The 27,323-nt window shown below is 36.5% G+C and overlaps 1 protein-coding gene across 3 annotated transcripts in view; it reads right to left on the reverse strand.

The window, feature by feature from the left end:
• The window catches only part of MRPL1 (mitochondrial ribosomal protein L1), a 71,621-nt gene that overhangs the window by 22,470 nt on the left and 21,828 nt on the right, over positions 1–27,323 (reverse strand). For 2 of the 3 annotated variants that reach the window (XM_086405186.1, XM_086405185.1), the window contains exons 3-7: positions 26,428–26,686; positions 23,934–24,017; positions 22,140–22,211; positions 15,195–15,306; positions 4,735–4,841 (exon numbers count right to left, since the gene is read on the reverse strand). In XM_086405186.1, the coding sequence (XP_086261312.1) occupies positions 4,735–4,841; positions 15,195–15,306; positions 22,140–22,211; positions 23,934–24,017; positions 26,428–26,686 (634 nt within the window). The remainder of the gene's footprint in view (positions 1–4,734; positions 4,842–15,194; positions 15,307–22,139; positions 22,212–23,933; positions 24,018–26,427; positions 26,687–27,323) is intronic. The other variant, XR_015165262.1, reaches the window with a different exon arrangement.

Raw genomic sequence — 27,323 nt, forward strand, 5'->3', positions numbered from 1 at the left:
GATGTGCAGTTATATCTCATTGTGATTTTAATTTGTATTTCCACAATGACTAATAATGCTGAGCATATTTCAATGTTTGTCATTTATCTGCCATGTGTTTGTTATACTTTTATGAGGTATTCCAAATCTTCTGACTTTTAAAACTAGACTGTTTAATTGTTGAGTTTTAAGAGTTCTTTATATATTGTGGATTTATCAGAGAGATGATTTGCAAGTATTTTATCCCAATCTGTGATTTATTTTTTCATTCTCTTAATAGCTTTTTTAAAGAGAAAAAGCTTTTAATTTTTAAAAAGTATGAATTACCAATTTGTTATTTTTGTGGATCATGCTTTTGGTTTATATCTGAGACATTATTCCCTAATCCAACTTTTTCTTCTATAAGTTTTATAATTTTAAACTTTATATTTAGGTCTTTGATACATTTTGAGGTAATTAAGTATGGTATGAAGTATGGATCAAAGTTCATTTTATCTCATATAGATATCTAATTGTTCCAGTGCCATTTGTTGAAAAGTCTACTGCTTTGCCATTAGAAATGCTTCTGCACATTATTTTAAATCAGTTGTCCATACGTGTTTTATACTTTTTTTTCTTCTCTCTAGTCCACTGATTGTTTTGTTTCTTGACATCAATATCACATTGTCTAAATTACTGTAGCTTTTTAAATCTTGAAGTCAGATAGATCTCCATCCAACTTTGTTCTTTGTCAAGGCTATTTTGACTCCTCTAAGTCCTTTGTAGTTCCACGTGAATTTTAGAATCATGTCAATTCTACAAAAAATTTTAATGGGATTTTGATCCATACAGTCTATACATTACTTTAGGGACAATTGACATCTTCACAATATTAAGTTTATTGATCCATGAAGATGGTTCATCTTATCATTTACTTAGATCTATTTAATTTCTCTTGATGATGTTTTGAAGTTTCCAGTGTATGGAGTTTTATCTTTTGTCAGATTTATCCCTAAGTATTTCATACTTATTTAATAATACTTTGACATTCCTTAGTTTTAAATTTTAATTTCCAAACGTTCATTGCTGTTATATAGAAGCAATCTGATTTCTATATATTAACCTTGTATTCTGAAACTTACTTAACTCACTTCCTTGTTCTAGTAGCTGAATCATGTCATCTTGTGAAAAATGACAGTTTTATTCCTCCTTTCTAATGGGATGTCTTTTTTTTTCTGCCTGAATATACTACCTAGAATCCTGAGATTAACAATGAAAAGAACTGGTGAGAGTGGATATCCGTATCTTGGTCCTGATCTTGGGAGGAAAGCATTCAGCCTTTCATTACTATGTATGATATCAGCTGTTGATTTTTCTTAGATGTTCTACCAGGTTAAAGACATTAACTTGCATTCCTAGTTTGCTGAGACTTTTTAATCAGGAAGGAGTGTTGGAGTCTGTCAAATGTTTTCTCTGTATCTACAGAGATGATCACATGACTTGATTTTTAGTTAGTTGAAATCAACCCTGAATAATCATGGGAAGGACTGATCCTGTAGCTGAAGCTCCGATACTTTGGCCACCTGATGCAAAGAGCTGACTCACTGGAAAAGACCCTGATGCTGGGAAAAATTAAGGGCAAGAGGACAAGGGGACGACAGAGGATGAGATGGTTGGATGGCATTACGGACTCAATGAGTTTGAGCAAATTCAGGGAGATAGTGAAGGACAGGGAAAGCCTGGCATGCTGCAGTTCGTGAGGTCGCAAAGAATCAGACATGACTTAGCGACTGAACAACAAACAAATGTGGTAAATTACAGTGATTGTTTAGTATTAAACTAACCTGTATTCCTCGGAGAAGGCAATGGCACCCCACTCCAGTACTCTTGCCTGGAAAATCCCATGGGCGGAGGAGCCTGGTAGGCTGCAGTCCATGGGGTTGCTAAGAGTCAGACATGACTGAGAGACTTCACTTTCTCTTTTCACCTTCATGCATTGGAGAAGGAAACAGCAACCCACTCCAGTGTTCTTGTCTGGAGAATCCTAGGGACGGGGGAGCCTGGTGGGCTGCTGTCTATGGGGTTGCACAGAGTCGGATATGACTGAAGCGACTTAGCAGCAGCAGCAGCAACCTGTATTCCTAAGATAAGCCCTAAGTGATCATGATATGTTATTCTTTTACACACTGCTAGACTCTATTTGCTAAAGTTTAGCTTATAATTTTAATATTTACATTTATGACATTATGGACTGTCATTTCCTTTGCCTGGTTTTGGTATCAACATAATGCTGACTGCTTTAGGTGTGTGTGTTGGGGCGGGGTGTAATTAAAGTCCCTGTTACTCCATCTTAGCCAGAAGTGCGTGCATGTGTTTGCGTGCTAAGTCACTCAGTCGTGTGTGACTCTTTGCAACCCCCTAGACTGTAGCTCGCCAGGCTCCTCTGTCCATGGTATTCTCCAGGCAAGAACACTGGAGTTGTTGCCATGCCCTCCTCCAGGGGATCTTCCCAACCCAGGGATCAAACCCATGTCTCTTATGTCTCCTATATTGGCAAGCGGGTTCTTTACCACTAGCACCACCTCGGGAAGCCTAGAATTTTTATTTTTATAGTTATTAGGTCATTATCTCATCCATTCCTTCCTAATCTAGAAAGTATATACCAACAACATCATGTTATATATAGGGAAAATAGAGAAAGGGGGGAAACTGAGGCTCATAAAGTTCGATCAGTTCTAACCCAGAACTAAGATTTGAATCCACACCTATGAAACCATTCTTTAAACATCCTACTCTACTATACTATTTCAGTAGTACTCAAAAAGATTCTATTTAAGCACAGATTAATTTATTTTTCATTAAAAAAAGCATTATATCTCTAAAAAACCCAGGTAAGTCTGGTCTGAAGCCCATGTCTCAATCACTGTGATATTTGTTAAAAAGAATGAATGACATGCCATGGTTTATTATACACTGAGTCAGGATATATACATAAATTATTAACTATTAAATATACTGAAAACATTACTTAAGAAAAAGATAAAACTAGGAACAAAGAGTCTTATAAAGATACTTTACAGACCCAAAACGTCCAACCAAAAGAGTAACAATAGTTGATAGATACCATTCTAAAGTTTTTAATCTTCAAAACCATACTATGAAATAGATATTACTATATAAATTTTATAGATGAGGAAGTTTGAGATATAAGAAACTTGTTTAGGAGGGGCAATATAGGAGTAAGGGGTTAAAGAGATATAAACTACTATGTATAAAATAAGCTACAAGGATATATTGTACAACATGGGAAATATAGACAATATTTTATAAAAATATAAATGGAGTACAACCTCTAAAATATGTGAGTCACTATATTGGGCACCTGTAACAAATAATACTATATATCAACCACACTTCAATTTAAAAAAATTGAAAAACAGGAAAGAAATTTGTCCGAAACCTGCCATCCTTTAAGTAGCAGAACAGGTAGTCAAGCTATGTCTCTACAACTCCAGAATATGATCTTAAAATTTGTATTTGGTTTTCTGCTTGTGTTTCATATTACAATGTTGTCATCCCTGAGAAAGAAGATGCACAGCCAAGGGCCTTTCGGGAACAAGAAAATTCCAACATCAGATTCCAGTAGAGCTAGTGCCAAATGAATTAGAGCTAAGCTTTGATGATAATGGAGGTGATAAGAGGTTTCCCAATCCCTGACTGGAATAAACTTGTTGCCCCCTTTCTGCACCAAGTTTTCCTTCCATAAAATTAGCGAAGGGCCCTTTATATATTTTTGATGATCTGCAATACGCTCAGCTCATGACCTTGGACTTCTAGCTGTTGGCTTTAATGTAGAATTGCTCTCAGGAGTAGCATGGGAGGAGGAATAACAGCTCTTCAAGTAATTCCAGTTATGAGGCAAGATGGTGTAAGGCTAAAGAGCCTGGACTCTTGAGACTCCTGAGGTTCAAATACCTAGTATGCCTCATACTAGCTGTGAGACATTAGAAAAATTACTTAATCTCTTTGGGCTTCTATCCCTGCATCTATAAAACAGAGATGGTAATTCACCTCTCATAGGGTTCAGGATTAAAAGAACATATGAAAAGCGTTTAGAATAGTGCCTGGCACTTGGTTAACATCGTGTAAATTTGGCTAACAATATTATTATAGTTATTGCATAGGAAAAAAATTACATACATTAAATAGGTATGTTAGAAATTCTGTAGTATTAAAAAATACTAGCAAAAACTATGTTTCAAAACACAGTCCTCTATAAATCTGACTTATCTATATTAATGTCTCAAAAATGATTTTGGAAATTAATTTCAGCATCTTCTGTAAGTGGGCAGTTTTTAAAACATAAGCAAGGATAATCAGAAACAATTTATTAAAATCAAATTACTCAATTCCCTTAAGGTAGTATTAAATATTTACTACAGACTCAGCATTATGCAATATCCTATAAGGTATATATAAGATCTAGACCCAGCTCCCAAAACGCTTAAAATATTAGAGAGCAAAAATAACACAGAGTTGACAAATAAGGCAAAGTATAAGAAAATGTCAGAGAGTAGCACGTAACTCTAGAAAAGGACTTCTACGGCACCATTAAAATGTATGAATTCAACCCACAAAAAAAGTATATATATATTTAGTGCCACTCCTAATGTCAGTGACAAGGACAAGTTCAAAGGACTGATATGTTATAAATTATTAATGAATCACTTCAATAAAAAAGAAAGGGGTTACTGAATAATATTCACTATAACTTACTGTTGCTATTTTTGTCTCCAGAAAGTTCTCCCTTTCTTCATCTACCTTAATTTCAAGTCCAGTTTTAAATAATTCAAGCATTTTGGGGATGTCCCGGCCAACGGAATCTGGTTAGAAAAACAAGAAATCCAAAGTTATCACTATATCTATACAAGTAGCAAAAATTACTAAATAAGAGAAACATTCAATCCAAGTTAAGATATAAAAAATGATTTGTGGCAAACAGACTTTATGGTGACCCATATCCTGGTGTTCATGCCCTTGTGTGATACCCTCCCACTTGAGTGTGGATGAGACCTGCAACATGCTTCTAGGCAAGAGACATGATGATTATGCATAACTGATTACATGACATAAAAATGCAATGCTTATCTTGAAGGAGTCTCTCTCCCTACTGGCTCTGAAGAAGCAAGATCCAATGTTGTCGGGGGCATATGGAGAGAGCCATGAGCCAAGAAACTGAGACCCTCAGTCCAGAAACCTGCAAGGAACTGGATTCTGCCAAAAAGCCATATGAATCTGGAAGCAAATCTTCCTCAGTCAAGCCTCAGACAAAACCATGGCTCCAGCTGATACCCCGACTGGAGCTCTGAGAAACTGAAGCAGAAAACGCAGCTTAGCTGCACACACATTCCTGATACACAGACGCTGATACAGGAAATGTGCGTTGTTTTAAGGCACTAAATCTGTGATATTATTGTTCCACAGTAATAAACAATAAATAAGTGTATACAATGATGATGCTTATCAAACTTTAGAAACATTGATGGCAAATTAAAACCTATAGAGTAACACAAGATAAAAGCTGAAACAGGGGAGTCTTGAAATCTTTGAAGAACATTTTACTTACCTTTACATGAAATTCATCTGACCTGCCTTACCATAAGGAAGGAACTAGAAAAGCAGCAAGAGCTAGCAGTAGAAATAATATCTCACTGAGTGATACAATCTGGAGGCAGCTCATTACTAAACCAATGGTTACAGAAGCTGGCATGAAGAAAGAGATAAAAATTGAAAGTTTACTGGATTCTAATGCTACTTTGTCCTCCATTAAGGTAGAGAAAAAGATGCAGTTGAATAAACAAAGGAGAAAAAAGGAATCAAGGTAAAAATCAAGAATTTTCAAAGGATCATGCAGGAGACTCCAAACATACATTATACCCTCCTAACCTTTGATCATAAACATTTTAACTCAAATTTAATATATAAAAATATATATACATATATTTTTAGTTTTACCTTAAACTTTTTAAAATTCATTTTTTATTGAAGTAACAGTTGAATTATAGCACTGTGTTAATTACTGCTATACAGCCAAGTGATTCAGTTATCTATATACACACACACAGTATTTTTCACATTCTTTTCCATTATGGTTTATCACACTATATACTAGGACCTTGTTGCTTATCCGGTTTATATATATTAATGTACATATGTGGAGTGTATAAAAATGGTACAGATGAACTTATCTACAAAGCAGAAATAGAGACACAGACATAAAGAACAAATGTATGGATACCAAGGAGGGAAGGGGGATGGGGTGGGACGAACTGGGAGATTGAGACTGATGTATATATATATATACACACTACTACATATAAAATAGACAACTAATGAGAACCTACTGTTTAGCATACATACGTAACTCTATCTATGCTCTGTGGTGACCTAGCTAAGAATGAAATCCAAAAAAGAGGAGTTATACGTTAAAAAAAAAAAATTACCTGCTGACTGACCTGAATCTATACCTACAAACCTGCTTTCCTCCCTATCATATGGATGAACTGTCTGTGTTCTTATGAAGGCCAATGCTCTTCATCTAAGCACTGGATCCCATACCTCCTCACCAATACAGCGACACCACCCCTCTCTCTCTCTACACCGTCAGCTTCCTCTGCTTTCCCAGATCATCAGCAGCAGCTGACAAACTTGCTATAAAATGTTCCATCTTAAAACAAAATACTGCCTTTCAATAACCATCTAATACTTTCTGAAGAACGCTAAGTTTTCCAAAAAAGTTGCCCATCCTTTCTGTCTCGGCTTTCTTTCCTTCCACTTTCTCTCAGACCTACCTCCATCAAGTTACATCCCTAATACTCCACTGAGAATAATCCTGTGTTCCTCTGACTTGACCCGTCAACAGTAGTTCACAGAATATGTCTCCCCTCTTCCTACTGAGTCATGACTTGGCCTCTGAAACTCTATTCTCACTGGTTAGTCATTCTATTCCTGTTGGCTGAGCTACCCTTACTTGGCCAATTTCTAAAAGGTGGACTACCTGAGGGTTCAGTCACATGACCTCTCTTTTTCCACCCATGGACAGCCTTTAAGTGATCTCTTTAAACATACTGCTTTAAACATTTACCCACTGATAACTGCCAAATTTATATTTCTGGCCACAAGTTCCCTCAGACTCTCCAACCACCTACTTAGTATCTCCACCCAAATGCAGGTAGGTAATTAATAAGGAGTACATGAAAAATGTTTGCTGAAAGAATGAACAAATTAATGACTTCATCATTCTGAGTCTGATATCACAGTGCTGTTGTAATGATAATGAAGTGGGAAAGGACAGGGCTTAAGAAGGAAGAGTTCCGTATTAAAACATACTATAAAAAAAAAAAAATACTATAGTGAAGGTGTTGATGGAATACTCAATACGTAGAAATAACAAACTGGAAAAAAGCGACAGACCAGAGATAATAATGTATTAATATACTTGAGTTTTTTAAACCAGTTCCATCCTAAAACAATCACAAAGAAAACCTCCTTCCTTTGAACTTACATATTATTTTCCTCTCTCTCTCTCCCTTTTTAACGAAAACATGTTGATGTGAATTTGCATTTCCCTAATAACCAATATTATTGGTAGCAGAATGAGCTGGTTGGACGGCATCATCGACTACAATGCACCTGAATATGGGCAAACTCTGGGAGATGGAGAAGGACAAGGAAGCCTGGTGTACTGCAGTCCATAGGGTAGCAAAGAGATTTCTTGCATTTCTTTCAGTTTCTGATTTCTGACTTAACTGTTATTACCAGAAATCAAACTCTGTATGATTGCAAGCCTTTTAAATTTATTAAGACTTGTGTTAAAACCCAGCAAATGGTCTAAACCTGAATGTTCCACGTACTCTTGAAAAGTGTACACCAAACACTTATTAAGTACAGCTACAATAAGGTCAAGTTGGTTGACAGTACTGTTCAAATCTTTTATGTACTTCCTGATTTTCTATATATATATGTTCTATCAGTTACTAAGAGAAGAACATTAAAATCTCCAACTGTACTTGTTTAGCTTATTTCTCTTTTCAATTCTGTGTGTGCTTCATGTATTTTGTGGCTCTCTCTGTAGCTGAGCATGTCCTGTTATTGTTACAGAATATCCATCTTTTTCTCTAGTAAACTCCTTGTCTTAAAAGTTCATTTTGTCTGGTATTAAAATAGCCAACTCAGTTCTCTAATGGTTAATGTTTTTATGGTATATTTTTACTCTTCATTTTCCTTTCAGCTTCTTTGTGTGTATGAATATGAAGTGTGTCTCCTGTAGACAGAATATAATTGGATTGTTTTTTCATCGTCTTATAATTTCTGCCTCTTGGTTGAAATGTTTATTCAATTTCCAATTAACGTGACTAATGATATGGCTTGATTTAGGTCTCTATTTTGATACACATCTTCTATTTGTCTCATCTCATTTGTTTCTCTGTTCTACACTGCTTTCTTTTGTTTTCAAGAAAAAAATTTAGTATATCATTTTTATTCCTTTATTTAGTTTTAAGCTGTACCTCTTTTTGTGTATGTTTTTACTTGTTCTAGAGATTACAATGTGCACATTTATTTATCACAGCCTACTTCATCTTAACATTTTCTTCCAGAAAACAACAGATTTGTGCCCACCTCCATCCTTCCTATCTCATCACGATGTTATTGTCCTGCCCAAACCTGCTTCATCTCCTCTGTATCTATCTTTAAAATCATACTCACTGGACTACTCAAGGAGGACATTAGGGACTCATTCAAGACTCCTCTCTCCCTTACCTTCCACACCTAATTAGTAACTCCTGTTAATTTTACCTCCTCACTATTCCACAACAGCCTTCTTCGTCGTCGTCACTGTTACTGCTCCGATTCTGCCCTTATTCCTCTTCCCCCTAGCCCGCTGCATTCGCTACCTCACTGTTCTCTGTTCTTAAAATTTCATTATCTTCACATCACCACCCTATCACTTACAAAGCTCCCATATAGAGTCATTCTAACAAGCAAATCATATTTCATTCCTCTGAGCAATAGATTTCAACAGCACCTACCTTCACAGAGGATAAAAATCTCATCTCCATAGTATGGCACACAAAGTCCTCCATGATCTGGCCCACTGCTTATCACTGCTAACCCCACTGACCTATCTGACAGCATGTTACGTAACAAACGATAGAAAGCTAGTTATAATTTTCTGAACACAACTGGCTGACTCACACTTTTGTGCGTTAGAACAGGCCATTTCTTCCACCTGGAATGTTCTCCCCATGAATGTCAGGAAAGAAAATGCCTATATATGGTTAAAGTCTCAACTTCACTGCTACCTTCTTTATATAATCTGATTCTACAAGGTGTTCCTCATTCCTCTAAGCACTTTGTACATTTTCTACTAGCACACTTCCTGCATCTTAGAGCAGCAGTTTGTTACTATCTCTCACCTGTCAATTTTCATCTCCTTAAAGCTGGGAACTATCTATTCATCTTTTAATCTTCAGCACTAAGTGTACTGCCTGGCACACAGTAGACACCCAATAAATATATGCTGATTCAATAAATGAGCTATAAAGGTAGAAACGATATATGAAGCCATGAAAAAGAATGACTTCTAAAATAATTAGGAAAAACTTTTTTAAAAAAAGAAAAAAGTAATTGTGGAACATGCATAGCTAGTTTAGGAATTATAGGGAGTCAATAGTAACAGAGGGTCATATGCATCATGTACTTAGCCTGTGCTGAGCTCTTGCACATTATAATAAAAACACCATGGGGACATGTTATCATGAAATCCATTTTGGAGATGAAAAACAAAGGCACAAAAATGTTCAAAAATTTTTTCAAAGTCACAGTGAGAGATAAAGCCAAGACAGAAGGAGGTCTATGCTAGCCACCCTTTAATTCTGCTTTTCAATATAGCCCAAGATTAAATCTTTCCCACTATTTTTAGGGCTTTGAGATTATGTAGTTATAGCCTCTTCTTTCTCTATTTTCTTTTTTCTCTGTGCTTTTACATTTGTCTACTTTTCTCCTCTTTCTTTTCCTTTCTCTTCTCCTAATTCTATTTAATTTTCATAATGAACATAATCTACACTAACATATAGGTATTTCATACTAATGTACCTTCTCTCTTCTTCACCAGGGAATATGACAGGGATAAAGAAAGTAGAATGTAAGGAGGCAGGGAAGACAAAGGAGGAGTAGTTAGGAAAAAAAAGTGTTAAGATTGTACAGTGTATGTTGGTGGGAATGCAAACTAGTACAGCCACTATGGAGAACAGTGTGGAGATTCCTTAAAAAACTGGAAACAGAACTGCCTTATGATCCAGCAATCCCACTGCTGGGCATACACACTGAGGAAACCAGAAGGGAAAGAGACACGTGTACCCCAATGTTCATCGCAGCACTGTTTATAATAGCCAGGACATGGAAGCAACCTAGATGCCCATCAGCAGATGAATGGATAAGAAAGCTGTGGTGCATAAACACAATGGAGTATTACTCAGCCATTAAAAAGAATACATTTGAACCAGTACTAATGAGGTAGATGAAACTGGAGCCTATTATTCAGAGTGAAGTAAGCCAGAAAGAAAAACACCAATACAGTATACTAATGCATATATATGTAATTTAGAAAGATGGTAACAATAACCCTGTATACAAGACAGCAAAAGAGACACTGATGTATAGAACAGTCTTTTGGACTCTGTGGGAGAGGGAGAGGGTGGGATGACATGGGAGAATGGCATTGAAATACATATAATATCATGTATGAAACGAGTCGCCAGTCCAGGTTTGATGCACTATACTGGATGCTTGGGGCTGGTGCACTGGGACGACCCAGAGGGATGGTATGGGGAGGGAGGAGGGTTCAGGATGGGGAACACATATATACCTGTGGCAGATTCATTTCGATATTTGGCAAAACCAATACAATATTGTAAAGTTTAAAAATAAAATAAAATAAAAAATATATATATTGTACAGTGTAAAAATTAGTATCAAGAAAAAGAGAAAATTAAAAAGAGACCTTTAAATGTGACAAAAGAAAGAACAGAGATTAGTAGTGAGAGCAACATTTGAGCTGAGTTATGAGAGAAAAGTATATAAGGAAGAATAACAATTGGAAAGGAAATAGAGACAGCCAATCACTAAAGAGACATGCCTGAGAAACTTGGTATGAGACAACAGAAAGAAGTAAGATCACTGCTATAAAGGACAGTGGAAACAAATAAAGGTTTTGAGGTTATGTGCTTTGTTTTGGTCTATTTCTTTAACTAGAGAAATCTGAGTTAATTAAATTAAAAATAAATGCTTAGTAAGTCAGCTTGTCTAGTGCAGAAAACAAAACTATTCACTCTGTACCCGTATGGACTTTCTCTTGTTCACAGCCATCACATTCAAGGCTTGACACATATGTTTGTTGAGTACCTACTATGTGCCAGATGCTATTCTAGGTCATGAGACTATACTAGTGGACAAAACCAAAAACGCCCTTATGCTAATGGAAGAAATTGAACACACACCCACAAATTAAAAATGTAAGATGCCAAGATTGATAAGCCTTAAAAGAAAGAAGGTAAAAATACGATAATGAGAAATCTAGTGGTAATGGGAAGTGGAGATTAATATTTAAATAGAATGGTCACAGAAGGTCTCTCCATCTAGGTGATACTTGAATAAGAATGTGAGCCAGACAAATTAGTAAAAAGCATTACAGACAGATAGGACAATGAATCCAAAGACCTGAGAAGGGAGAAAACTTGGTGTGTATGAGTAACAGCAAGGAAGCAACTATGGCTGGAGTAAGGGAAATAAAGAAGATCAACAGCACCAGTTGTAATACATCACTAATTCATCTATAGCAGTAATAATCATACCTAATCATCACTGGAATCTTTCACACATAAATAGTTTTAAATTATTAGTACACGAGAGAGGGAAATTTAGAAAAATTTCAAATTTGTTACCCTGCACAAATTCCATTTGCTTTATCATTTTTCTTCATATGACCAAAGAATTCTAATTGTTTCAATAATGCAAGCAATACTCTTAAGTACAGCATGTTGATCTATGAGCTAAAAATAACTGACATTAGATTTCAATCATTTTACATCCATTACTCTCAAATACAATACAAAAGCAACTTCCTTACAGAAAGCAGTGCCCTACTCAGTAGATGTGAATACTCTATAGACAAGCCTGCTGGAATATCCTTTTGACAAGACTCCCAACTGCAACACTGATGTTCAGTTCTAAGAGCTATGTGTTAAGAGGAACACACAGTAATGGGTCCAATTTTCTAATCATGTCCCTTACCTGCCAACAACTTAGTATGCTTTATAAGTCAAGATATTTTCACACTAGTATTTTCTGTTTAGTAAATGTTAGTAACATTAGGAATAAAGAAAACTTTTAAAATATCAATAAAATGTATATATCTATGTTAGATATGAAAAAATGTTAGAGTTAACATTGTGGCAGGGAACTGGGGGGAAGCTAGTTGACAAGGAAAATGAAACCCAATTTCTTCCAAAGAAATTTTGAAAAGCAAGTTTTAAATGTCTTTTTTTTAATGAGATAAAAAAGAAATACTAAGAAAATATGCCAAATGTGCATTGGAAAAAAAAGAGAACTTGCTTATAGTTACGTAAGCAATTAAAATAAAACAAAACTGCAGCATTAAACATGCTGCAAAATGTGCACATTCAGTCCAGCCAAGTTAGTTACACCCACTCCCATTACAAAGACAAAATGTAAGACAAAATGGGAAACTAATGAGCTCAGCTGCAGGGGCTTGTTTGTTTGTTTTTTAATTCCATCCATTGCTCAAAACGTAATTCCTACTTTACCCTTACATCTTTTGTTGGATGTAAGGGGAATCAAATGTTCCTAAACAAGAATCTGAATAAGCTCTAAAAATGCATAAAACAAGCTTCATTTGTTCTAATGCACATCTGGTGTACTCTGTTTTAACATTTTTGACAGGTTAATCGTTTGTCTTCATGTTTAAAGAACACAAATGTTTTGCCAGTGCTGTTGAACAGATCGTGTGGGGGTGAGAAGAAAAAGCTGGGGAAGGTGAAAGGTCTGTCTGTTTTTCCAAGATGCTTTGGTAAGCAAATAGAGGTAGGGGACATACCTAGGTAACTTGACCATAGTATACAGAAGCTATGATTCATTATGAAAGCAGAAATAAAGTAAAGCCCACTAATAAAAATAAACATTTTCAGGGGAAACTTTTCTTATTTGTGATGAAGAAATGTTCTTTGAAAACCTTTCAGACTAAAACTAATTATCCCAAATTTTGTGATGAAAATGGCAATTAAAAAACCTCAACACTAAAGGAAACTGAGACCAAAAATTATTCAAAGAATGGATAAAGTTCGCAAAGGTGACAAAATTAATTTCCATGAAAAACCAGTTAACCGTGCGTGCAAAGCAATGAGCGAGCTGAATACAGATAAACTCGGTATTCAGTTTTACTTTTAATTGACTATATTTAGTATTATTTGGCTTTATTGAGCTTGAATTCAATTAGGAAAAAACTTAAGAGACTTATCCTCAAATTCAACTGCAATTCTGGTTTAATTTTTAAAATAATGTTCAATTTCAGGTCTTATTTAGGAAAGAATGTAGTGTGATTCCATGAAAACAAACACTACTATAATGGAAATTCCTACTAACAAGCACCAAACCTCCGTCCAATATCTCACAAGGATGTGTTATTCATTGCAGGCTATTAAAAATAAACAAAACTCCAATATAACAAAAGAACTGAAGAGTCCATTTGAATTTGCTTACAGTACAGAACATGGTCTTTAACTCAGATGAGCATTAGTGGCTATCATGTATGAAGAATTTTAGCAGGATTTTTTTTAGCTCAACTAGAGTTAAAATTTGAAGATCTAGTAAAATAATTTTAAAATATCTGCTCTTTTACCTTATAAAATTTTATTTGAAAAAACATCTATCTACAGCAGATATTCAGCACCACCTAAAAGGAACTATGTCTGCTAGTGAATGTACTCTTTCCTCCCAAACCTACTCCCCATTTGCATTAATGATATCAACTTATTAGAAGAGATCCCTAGGCTGAAAAATCTCAGCATCATTTGACTCTTCCCTTTCTTTCTCTCAACATGTCCATTGCTAACTACATAGTGCAAAGTCCTATTATCTTTGACATCTGTCCTCTTTACTCCAGACTCATTATGAAGACTTTAAGCCTCACCTTTATTAATCTCTGGCAACTGCATCTGAACTGGTCTCCTTGCATGATTTCATGCCAGTACATTTTACAAACTCTTGCTAGATTAAAGCTCTAAAGAATCCCCCAACTTAAAAAAACTTCTAAGAGAGTCCTGCTGAATACAGAATCAAGGTCCAAATTTCTGAGGATCTTATTCAAGATTCTGCTCAATACAGCATCAATCTACCTTTCTAACATATTCATTTCAAAGTAGGGGTACCATTCACTACCGCCAAAGAAAACTAACTGATATTTCTTCAATGTAGTCTGTAATTTCTGACTTACTTCAGTGTCTATGATTAACAGATTCTACTTAAAATATCCCTCTTAGTCTGCTCATCAAATTATTCAATGTACAGTTTAAACGTCACCCCCTTTAAGATGCCTTCTCTGATTTCCCCATCTACGTATAAATTCCTCCTCTAATGAACATCTACTGCATCTTGTGAATTTATCATATAATACTTCATACTTTATAACAAGGCTATTTATGGAGCACCCGTACTTTTCTTACTAAATTTCATAAGGGGCAAATATTCACAAGGGGAAAGTTTCTCAGGGAAAATAACTGCAGAACCATACACAGAAAGCCAGCATATATAGATGATGAAAGCTAACATAAACGAGCATACGTGTTGTTTTGATAAAGAGACATAAGATAGTATGATGATAATATACCTAGTGGGTAATGTGTTCCACTAATTTAAAACAAGAATATGGCCTAAATTTAAAGATCTGGTATTATAAAGCAACTAGGTTTTCAAATTACATTAAATCACCAATATTAATGCCAAAGGAAAAAAATTCTACACGTTCTTGTGTAACACAAAACTGAAATACCAGAGCATAGTATTTACTCTACACATATATTAGCAATTTTGTTTTCTAATTAAACATATATATTAGAAAGTTGTTGACAGAGTACTGAAGTAGTAAAAGAACTCTCCCTTACTTCGATTAAACTTAGGAAATCTTGTTTTCAGTTTCTTCCTTAATGGATTAAGCTCGGGCATTATTTCTGGAACAGCTATATAAAAATCTGCTTGAATTTCATCATCCAAAATCTGAAAATCAGAAGGGAAAAGATAACCTTAGATTACAGAAAAGGCTTTATTTTTCTAAAAATAAGGTCTAATGTAGTAATCATTTTTTACAATTTAGAAAATACATATTAAGCACAATTCCTTTCTTTAAACACAAGGATCATATGAACATATTTACCAATTAGGAAAATCTTCAGAAGCAAAACATTTTCTAATGTTTGCTTTTAAAAAATAGCCACATCCATTATAAACAAACATTTAACAGGTTTAATTCTTCCTTGGGGTTATGTTAATCAAAAGTGTTGATTACTCATGTTGGTTCTACAAGCTAGAACACTGCACTGATGTGTACGTGGTTCATACAGTCCCAAAAAAGTTGAATTTGTATGTCCATCAAAACTGAAAAAAAATGCTGAAATTTTTGCAAGATCACATGTAAAATTAATAATCACTAGCTGCCAAATCATTAGCAACCACATCGCTTTCCTAAATTTGGAGCACCAAGACAACTGAAACGAAAATTCCTTTTGCCTCCAAAAAATAAAGGAGGAGTGGGATGGTCAAAGACAAGTTTACTTACAGTTTATTATGCGTAGTCTAATTCCATTCTAAGAGTAAAGAGAGTAATTTCCGTTTTTAGAAGACATTTTAAATTAACTCAGGCAGGTACTCAGAATAATTACTTTACTTCTACAGTATACTCCATTTAAAAATTCAGCTGACTTAAAATTGAAGCAACTGTTTAGAGTAATACTGCCTGGGCAACAATTATCTTACCAATGATTCTCTTTGCATAAAATCTTACCACAATATGTCATTCAAAGCCTTAGTTTGGGGTTACACATTAAACTATAAAAACTTGAACTCTAGCAAAATTAAGCATGATTCTGGAATTTTATTTTCCTGTTACTATTTTTTCTTTATACAAAGTCTTTACTCCCTAAATGGCATACTATGCTCCCCTGAACAATAATAGAAAGAAAGATAGCACTAAGTTGTCTCTGACTCTTGTGATCTCATGAACTGTAGTCTGCCAGGCTCTTCTGTGCATGGGATTCTCCAGGCAAAAATACTGGAGTGGGTTGTCATTTCCTTCTCCAGGGGAACTTCCCAACCCAGGAATTAAACTCAGGTCTCCTACATTACAGGCAGATGCTTTACCGACTGAGCTACGTGGGAAGCCCTGAACAATAATAATTTACATAAAAAGAATCCTTGGCATGTGACAAGTATTCTTAGAATACTTGTAATGTACTAAGTATACTTCGAATACTTGTAACGTGCTAAACACGTTACATGGTTTAGTTCACCAAGTGTATACAACAACCCTACAAGGCAAGTACTAATATTGACCACACATTCTAGGCAAGGAAGTTGAGGGCTTCAGTTCAGTTCAGTCGCTCAGTCGTGTCCGACTCTTTGCGACCTAAGAATCGCAGCACGCCAGGCCTCCCTGTCCATCACCATCTTCCGGAGTTGACTCAAACTCACATCCATAGAGTCGGTGATGCCAACCAGCCATTTCATCCTCTGTCATCCCCTTCTCCTCCTGCCCCCAATCCCTCCCAGCATCAGAGTCTTTTCCAATAAGTCAACTCTTCGCATGAGGTGGCCAAAGTACTGGAGTTTCAGCTTTAGCATCATTCCTTCCCAAGAAATCCCAGGGCTGATCTCCTTCAGAATGGACTGGTTGGATCTCCTTGCAGTTCAAGGGACTCTCAAGAGTCTTCTCCAACACCACAGTTCAAAAGCATCAATTCTTCAGTGCTCAGCTTTCTTCACAGTCGAACTCTCACATCCATATATGACCACTGGAAAAACCACAGCCTTGACTAGATGGACCTTTGTTGGCAAAGTAGTATCTCTGCTTTTCAATATGCTATCTAGGTTGGCCATAACTTTTCTTCCAAGGAGTAAGCGTCTTTTAATTTCATGGCTGCAATCACCATCTGCAGTGATTTGGGAGCCCAAAAAAATAAAGTCTGACACTGTTTCCACTGTTTCCCCATCTATTTCCCATGACATGATGGGACCAGATGCCATGATCTTCGTTTTCTGAATGTTGAGCTTTAAGCCAACTTTTTCACTCTCCACTTTCACTTTCATCAAGAGGCTTTTGAGTTCTTCTTCACTTTCTGCCATAAGGGTGGTGTCATCTGCATATCTGAGATGATTGATATTTCTCCTGGCAATCTTGATTCCAGCTTGTGCTTCATCCAGCCCAGCGTTTCTCATGATGTACTCTGCATAGAAGTTAAATCAGCAGAGTGACAATATGCAGCCTTGACGTACTCCTTTTCCTATTTGGAACCAGTCTGTTTTTCCATGTCCCGTTCTAACTGTTGCTTCTTGACCTGCATGTAAGTTTCTCAAGAGGCAGGTCAGGTGATCTGGTATTCCCATCTCTTGAAGAATTTTCCACAGTTTATTGTGATCCACACAGTCAAAGGCTTTGGCATAGTCAATAAGCAGAAATAGATGTTTTTCTGGAACTCTCTTCCTTTTTCGATGATCCAGAGGATGTTGGCAATTTGATCTCTGGATCCTCTGCCATTTCTAAAACCAGGGCTTAGGGAGGACAAATCAGTCTGCACTTTTAAGTGGCAGACCCAGAACCAAACAAAGGCAGTTTGGCTCCAAAATCAGGGCTCTCATCACTACAAATATGAAAGCAGAGGCAATTTTGAAACATCAAAGAACTATATGTGAAATTTCCAAGCCAAGATTTTCTAATCCTGATTCTAAAACATTTTCCTTTGGATTAAATTAAAATTCTGTTTGAAAGTTATGCTCCAGGTAGCCTTTAAGATGATATCATAAAATATCACAAAACTCTATAGATGGAAATCACAATTTAGAGACAAGTAAAAATGAAACAACTTTAAAATCCCTCAGAACCAAGCATACTTGTGACATTTCACATGTATTAAAATTAAAGCAAAATGTACTTAAAGCAATTCAGTTCAGTCAGTTCAGTCACTCAGTCGTGTCTGACTCTTTGCAACCCCATGGACTGTAGCATTCCAGGCTTCCCTGTCCATCACCAAATCCCAGAGCATACTCAAACTCATGTCCATTGAGTCAGTGATACCATCCAACCATCTCATCCTCTGTTGTCCCTTCCTCCTCCTGTCTTCAATCTTTCCCAGCATCAGGGTCTTTTCAAATCAGTCAGTTCTTCCCATGAGGTGGGCAAAGTATTGAAGTTTCAGCTTCAGCATAACTCCTTCCAATGAATACTCAGGACTGATTTACTTTAGGACTGACTGGTTTAATCTCCTTGCAGTCCAAGGGACTCTCAAGAGTCTTCACCAACACCACAGTTCAAAAGCATGAATTCATCAGCACTCAGCTTTCTTTACAATCCAACTTTCACATCCATACATGACTACTGGAAAAACCATAGCTTTGATTAGGTGGACCTTTATTGGCAAAGTAATGCCTCTGCTTTTTAGTATGCTGTCTAGGTTGGTGATAGCTTTTCTTCCAAGGAGCAAGCGTCTTTTAATTTCATGGTTGCAGTCACCACCTGCAGTGATTTTGGAGCCCAGGAAAATAAAGTCTCTCACCGTTTCCACTGTTTCCCCATCTATTTGCCATAAAGTGACAGGTTTGGATGCCATGATCTTAGTTTTCTGAATGTTGAGCTTTAAGCCAACTTTTTTACTCTCCTCTTTCACTTTCATCAAGAGGCTCTTCATTTCTTCTTCACTTTTTGCCATAAGCGTGGTATTACCTGCATAGCTGAGGTTATTGATATTTCTCCCGACAATCTTGATTACAGCTGTGCTTCACCCAGCCCAGCATTTCACATGATGTACCCTGCATATAAGTTAAATAAACAAGGTGACATTATACAGCCTTGACGTACTCCTTTCCCTATTTTGAACCAGTCTGTTATTTCATGTCCAGTTCTAACTGTTGCTTCTTGACCTACATTCTAGAACTAACACCCAAATAAGACGTCCTTTTCATTATAGGGGACTGGAATGCAAAAGTAGGAAGTTAAGTGATACCTAGAGTAACAGGCAAATTTGGCCTTGGAGTACAAAATGAAGCAGGTCAAAGGCTAACAGAGATTTGCCAAGAGAACGCACTGGTCATAGCAAACACCCTCTTCCAACAACACCAGAGAAGACTCTACACATGGCCTTACCATATGGTCAATAGTGAGATTAGACTGATTTATTCTTTGCAGCCAAAAATGAAGAAGCTCTATACAATCAGCAAAAACAAGACAGGGAACTGACTGTGGCTCAGATCATGAACTCCTTATTGCTAAATTCAGACTGAAATTGAAGAAAATAAGGAAAACCACCAGACCATTCCGGTATGACCTAAATCCCTTACAATTATACAGAAGTGACAAATAGATTCAAAGGATTAGATCTGATAGAGTACCTGAAGAACTATGGACAGAGGTTCATAATATTGTACAGGCAGTGATCAAGACCATCCCCAAGAAAAAGAAATGCAAAATTCAAAATGGTTGTCTGTTGAGGCCTTACAAATAGCTGAGAAGAGAAGAGAAGCAAAAGGCAAAGGAGAAAAGGAAAGATATACCCATTTGAATGCAGAGTTCTGAAGAACAGCATGGAGAGATGTGCCTCTTCTTCCCACATCTTTAAAAAAATAAATGTCTGCTTCAAGAATATACAATGGAGAAAAGACAATTTCTTTAACAAGTGGGTCTAGGAAAACTGGTCAACCACTTGTAAAAGAATGAAACTAGAACACTTTCTAACACCATACACAAAAATAAACTCAAAATGGATTAAAGATCTAAACATATGAGCAGAAATGATAAAATTCCTAGAGAAAAACGTAGGCAAAACACTCTCCAACATAAATCACAGCAGGATCCTCTATGATCCACCTCCCAGAGTAATGGAAATAAAAGCAAAAATAAACAAATGGGACCTAATTAAACCTAAAAGCTTTGACACAATGAAGGAAACTATAAGGTGAAAAGACAGCCTTCAGAATGGGAGAAAATAATAGCAAATGAAGCAACTGACATGAATTAATCTCAAAAATATACAACCTCAATTCAGCTCAATTCCAGAAAAATAAACGACCCAATCAAAAAATGGGCCAAAGAACTAAATAGACATTTCTCCAAAGAAGACATTCAGATGGCTAACAAACACATGAAAAGATGCTCAACATCACTCATTATCAGAGAAATGCAAATCAAAACCACAATGAGGTACCATCTCGCGCTGGTCAGAATGGCCATCACCAAAAAGTCTACAAACAATAAATGCTGGAGAGGGTGAGGAGAAAAGGGAACCCTCTTACATGTTGGTGGGAATACAAACTAGTACAGCCACTATGGAGAACAGTGTGGAGATTCCTTAAAAAACTGGAAATAGAACTGCCATATGATCCAGCAAGCCCACTGCTGGGCATACACACAGAGGAACCAGAATTGAAAGAGACACGTGCACCCCAATGTTCATCGCAGCACTGTTTACAATAGCCAGGACCTGGAAGCAACCTAGATGTCCATCGGCAGATGAATGGATCAGAAAGCTGTGATACATATACACAATGGAGTATTACTCAGCCATTAAAAAGAATACATTTGAATCAGTTCTAATGAGGTGGATAAAACTGGAGCCTATTATACAGAGTGAAGTAAGTCAGAAAGAAAAACAGCAATACAGTATACCAACACATATATATGGAATTTAGAAAGATGGTTACGATGCCCCTATATGTGAGACAGCAAAAGAGACACAGATATAAAGAACAGTCTTCTGGACTCTGGGGGGGAAGGCGAGAGTGGGATGATTTGAGAGAATAGCACTGAAACATGTATATTATCATATGTGAAACAGATCGCCAGTCCAGGTTTGATGCATGAGACACAGTGCTCAGGGCTGGTGCACTGGGATGACCCTGAGGGATGGGATGGGGAGGGAGGGGGGAGGAAGGTTCAGGATGGGGAACACATGTACACCCATGGCTGATTCATGTCAATGTACGGCAAAAACGACTACAATATTGTAAAGTAATTAGCCTCCAATTAAAATAAATAAATTAACTGAAACAAACAAATGTCTTTGCTTCAAATGGGCTCCACCAGTTCTTTGTTATTTTCTCAAGGTAGGCTGCATAACATTTTTTTGCCTATACCACTTGAACTGATGGAGCTGGGAGAGCAGGTGTGGTAAAATTTAAGAGTAACCAAAAGTACCATATTATAGAGGTCAGATACTGTCCTTTGTAATCGACTAAAGTAAATCACACTTTGCACTCCAATAAGGCAAAATAAACATCTGGCCTTTGAAATATGAATCAGATCAGATCAGATCAGTCACTCAGTCGTGTCTGACTCTTTGCGACCCCATGAATCGCAGCACGCCAGGCTTCCCTGTCCATCATCAACTCCCGGAGTTCACTGAGACTCACGTCCATCAAGTCAGTGATGCCATCCAGCCATCTCATCCTCTGTTGTCCCCTTCTTCTCCTGCCCCCAATCCCTCCGAATAGGATATCCATATAGGCTACCTTTCAGATTTCACCTTAAATCTCACATTTAAAACCACAAGAGTCATACTGTCCTTTCCAGTCTATCCATTAAATTCTCACAAACACATATAAGAAAGAAACAAAAAAATCATAAATACAAATCAAGTATAACTAATATCAGGCTGTCTGGATAGTTTTTTCTTAGCTTGATTTTGAGACTCAAAAGATTAGGAAAATCATTTGTTCTGTAAAGCTCTACTAACCACTTTATCAAAAGATATGAATAGAGTAGTTACGTTCCACATGTAATAAATCAATGGATGGCAAAGATAACAGAATAATTTCTGTAAGTAATGAATAAGAAAACAATACCATACCTTCTGAATGAGATTAGTTCCTCCTGCAAATGCAGCTCCATTTTCTTCTGCTATTTTAATTTCTGATGCATTCTACCAAAAAATACAATAGTTTGAACATTAGTCTTTAAACAAATTCAGTCTGCTTTCAAGTATTTTGTCAGAAATACCACAGTTCAAAATAAAAACTGTATTTTTTACTTTTAATTGAAAGTGCATCAGTTTTCAACTAGATACATCAGAGATAGTACATTCAGAACAAGCTTAGTTTGCAGGTGATTAAGGCATTTCTTCAGAGAAGGCAATGGCACCCCACTCCAGTACTCTTGCCTGGAAAATCCCATGGACGAAGGAGCCTGGCAGGCTGCAGTCCATGGGGTCGCTAAGAGTCGGACACGACTGAGCGACTTCCCTTTCACTTTTCACTTTCATGCATTGGAGAAGGAAATGGCAACCCACTCCAGTGTTCTTGCCTGGAGAATCCCAGGGACTGGGGAGCCTGGTGAGCTGCCGTCTATGGGGTCGCACAGAGTCGGACACGACTGAAGCGACTTTGCAATAGCAATAGCAAGGCATTTCTTGAGAGTCCTTTGGACTGCAAGGAGATCCAATCAGTCCATTCTAAAGGGGATCAGTCCTGGGTATTCACTGGAAGGACTGATGCTAAAGCTGAAACTCCAATACTTTGGCCACTTCATTCGAAGAGTTGACTCATTGGAAAAGACTCTGATGCTGGGAGGGATTGGGAGCAGGAGGAGAAGGGGACGACAGAGGATGAGATGGCTGGATGGCATCACCGACTCGATGGACGTGGGTTTGGGTGAACTCCGGGAGTTGGTGATAGACAGGGAGGCCTGGCATGAGGCAATTCATGGGGTTGCAAAGAGTCAGACACAACTGAGTGACTAAACTGAACTGAAGGCATTTCTTGACTAATATATGAGGAAATATGTCCAAATGGCATATTTAAAACCCACCAAGTGTTCCTAAGTCTCCAATGTCATCAATACATCATTTTCCAAAAATAACAGATTAAAATATATTTAGTTTTGCTACTTTAAATGGAGACATTTTATCAATCCAGTATTGTAAGAGTAAAGGTTTTTAAATTTAAGAAATGAGAGCCAAAATTTAGCCTACTGTCTGAAAATCCAAAAGAAAAATACACAGTATTTGGTTTTTTTCTCTATATGCTTCATTTATACCATTTGGATTTACTGTAAAAATATGTCACTATTTACTCAAATTTTGTGGCATTCTAAGAGCTATATTCTCTACTTTTCTGGGGAAAAAAGCAAAGAATTTCTTCATTGTAAGTGAGACAGACGGCAGGAAGAAAAACAGTTTACAAAACAAATTCATCAGGATGTTATAAACAAACGTGCATAACACAAAAACAATGACAAAGAGCTGTATTACTATACTCGTTATTGCCGTGACTTTCTTGACTTTACAGACTAGATCATTTTAAAAGTGTGGTTTTTGTGTCTTCACAGCACTAAATGGCCCACTGCTTTAAAGTCAATGTTATTTTTGTCGTTTGGAGAGTTTCAGCAGGACGCAGCAGCTAGTAGGATAAATTCTTCTCTTGTGAGAAACATAAAATGGTAGATAATAATGATGAAGTTAATATTGTGGCTCAGCTCTTTCTCAAACTAATAATATGACCTCAAATAAGCCATTTAACTGCTTTGAGTTTCACATGGGGAAAATATTCTAGGGGGATGCCAGAATTTTCTCTAACTCTATTCAGTTATTCTAATCATTGATTAATGTGATGTGTCAAAAAACTAAAGGATATAAAAAGTTACTCACCCCTGTAAATACGGCAACTTTACTCATTTCTGAAATGAATGGGTATGGCAAACTAAGAACGCTGGCAAATGGCTCCACTTTTTTCTAAATATACAACAATGGAAAAACAATTATAAAAAATTCATTCATCTTTTCAATATCCAAAATATTCATTGATTACCTGTTAAAGCATAAGAGATTATATTTCCTTTGTAAGAAATCAAAATAAAGATATAAACCTCTTTCTCCAACTCCACACTCCCATGGCACGTGGCTTCTTTCTTTATAGCATTCACCACACAGTCTTACATATTAAATTAAAATCTGTGTTTGCAAAGCATCTCCTGCAATGCAGGAGACCCAGGTTCGATCCCTGGGTCGGGAAGATCCCCTGGAGAAGGAAATGGCAGTCCACTCCAGCACTCTTGCCTGGAAAATCCCATGGACGCAGGAGCCTGATAGGCTACAGTCCATGGGGTCGCAAAGAGTCAGTCACGACTGAGCGACTTCACTTTCACGTTATCTTCCCAAGCACCTAGTACAAGGCTTTCCACATGATGAATGCCAATAAATGTTTTCTACCTTGAATTAAATTCAAAAAAACATGTAATTTTTTTTTACATCATCAAGGAGGACATGTATACAGCTATGCACATTGAACAATATATCCAGCTAATCTGCTCAGTGGGTCACTCCTAATTTCCATGTTGATTCTAAACAATCAGGTGAATCTGATGATATTAACTCTAAATCCAAGACAGATTGCCAAATCTGCAAGGCTATTTCGAGCGGGCCTATTTTGAAACAACCTGGACCACCCACCACTTCTAGACATGTATGGGAAGTCAGTCGGAAAATCCCAAATAATGGCATGCATTTGAGGCACCCTAATACGGGTGGAGTTTTTACAGGACCTCAAAACTAATTTGTTTAGTCACTGGGCCAAGGACCTGCCTAGACCTGTGACTCGGATCTCTTAGGGAGACTTCACACGGAAACAAGTTCTAGGCCCATAGTTTTGGTGCAACCTTAAGGTCCAGAAAAAGAGTCGTTTCATAATTAAAACTGATTGAAAGATCATATTTTTAGAAAAACTTGAGTAAGATAACCTCCTGAGAATTTCTTTTCAGACAAGAAGGCACAAACTCTTAAGCACACTTTATGTCAGACGTGCAACTCACTTTAACTGACTGTCATTCCTTTGCCATTAACATGTCACAACTGGCTTCAGTAAATATTTCAATGGCAAGCAATCACAATAATAGCATCCCCTGGGGGAATACTGGCTTGTTTTACAAGCACTCTGTCAAGAACAAAAAAGGTCTCAGGAAGAAAACTGAACCTTTTCAATGGTATTAGTTTACAAGTGGCTAACATTTACAAAATGAAACTTGTGGTCCTACAATACTTCATTACAAATTACACTATTGGTTGACTGAGAAAGTGGTTATGTTAGACACTACAACGTTTTAAAATAAAAGAACAGTAACACTATAGTATAAAATAAAATTTCAATAGGACTGAAATGAACAAAAAATAACCAAGAAATGAAACAGACTTTGGTTTAAATCCTAATTCCACCCCCACCTCTGGTGACCTTGAGCAAGTTACTTCACTTTCAATGTCTCAGCTTCCTCTTTTGAGATTAATATAGAATTAAATGAGAACATGCATGAAAATAAGCATTTTACTTCCCTTTATAAAGAAAGGGAAAAACTGGGATTTGGAGAGGTTAAACCAGAAGCTCAAAGACCAGGTAACTCGTGACCCCAGGATTCTGGCCTGTAATGCAATGTCGGCCTAGGCTCTTAAGCACTATGTTTTATTCCTCCTCCTCAATTACTTGTTGCTGCTGAGGTTGTTAAATTGTACTCAAAAACACAGACCCTCCAGTTTGACAAAAAAAAAAAAGACATCCTCAGAATAAAAATCAAAGTATCATCTCCAAATAAATTAAGTGAGAAGCTTATCAAATTAAGAGCTGTAATGGACCTCATTCTAATCTAGTATTTTTCCCACCTTTAGAATTTTATAAACAAGTCTTTTGTGGAACTGCAATATATAAGCAGACAAAGCAGAAATGTTTTGGTCGAGATGAGTGTAAGGGGCTTGGCACCCCATCCAAACTTAGTCTCAACCTAGGATTCTGAGGAACACATCTTCAGGCCACTGAGCTATCCAAAGTCCTTACTGACCGAGAAGGAACGAATACCTGGACAGTTTAAGTCATTTTTCAGTTACAGTAATACCTCAATTAATTTTGACACTACTTTTGTTCCTACCAATGACTTCCAGATAAATAGGATATATGTTCATCGACTCTACAGAATGAGTTCAACATTCTATTTTATATTTGGAAAACTAAAAGACAAACTTTAATATTTCTCATCCTAAAGTTTAGAAAGAGCATAAGATTTTCTAAAAATTATTACAGGAGACAAAACATATTTTAAGTTAAGAAACAGCAATTCATTCAACCACTGTTAACAAATAAATTTTAATTCAGTCTACATACCTTCTTCCCCAGTGTCATATCCAGTGTCAAATCAAGATAAACACCTTGCTTTGGATTCGTAAAGTCCAAAACTTGAAATTTCTTAAGTAAGTTAACAGCTTTCTCCACCTCGTATATCTGCCTTGGGTATAAGCGTTTTAGGTAGACATCGTCTTCAGGTTCACCTTCCATAAAAGGATATGACTTTATTTTTTCTATATCATCTTTTTTCTCATTTGATGCTTTTTCTTTAGTACCTTTTTTTGTTTTCTTTGCAGGCCTTAAAAAAAAAATTCAAATCAGTTATCTAAATATGTACCAAGAGACTTAAAAAGGAAGCTAATATACTTAAGTTAAACAAAAAAAATTACAAAAGATAAAGTTTATTTTAATTCAAAAGCACAGACTGTTTTATAGTTTTTTTTTTAGTTCAACAAATATTAAGCAAATTTTTCAACTGTTTGCAGTTGATACAAAGTTGGATAAGGTATTGATGTTGCTCTCCAGAAACTCAGAGTAGGGAAGATGTTCATGCAAACAGATAATTTCAATATGATGTGGTAAATACTATGAGAATGTTATCAGGGCTATGGGGAAAAGATTATTAACCCAGCCTAGCAGGCAGGGAAGAGTTCAGGAAAAAAAAAAAAGACCCCAAAGTCAATTCTTTTTTTTTTTCTTTTTCTTAAAACTTTTTATTTTGTATTGGGGTATAGCTGATTTATGTTGTGATAGTTTCAGATGAACAGAGAAGGGACTCAGCCATACATACACATGTATCTATTCTCCCCCAGACTCCTGTCCCATCTAGGCTGCCACATAACAATGAGCCAAATTCCATGTGCTATACAGTAGGTCCTTGTTGTTTATTCATTTTTTATATAAATTTATTTAATTGGAGGTTAATTACTTTACAA

Source organism: Bos grunniens, chromosome 6 (genome assembly GCF_055505025.1).
Source record: "Bos grunniens cultivar Pamir isolate PY7600 chromosome 6, Bosgru_T2T1.0, whole genome shotgun sequence".
Taxonomy (NCBI): Eukaryota; Metazoa; Chordata; class Mammalia; order Artiodactyla; family Bovidae; genus Bos; species Bos grunniens.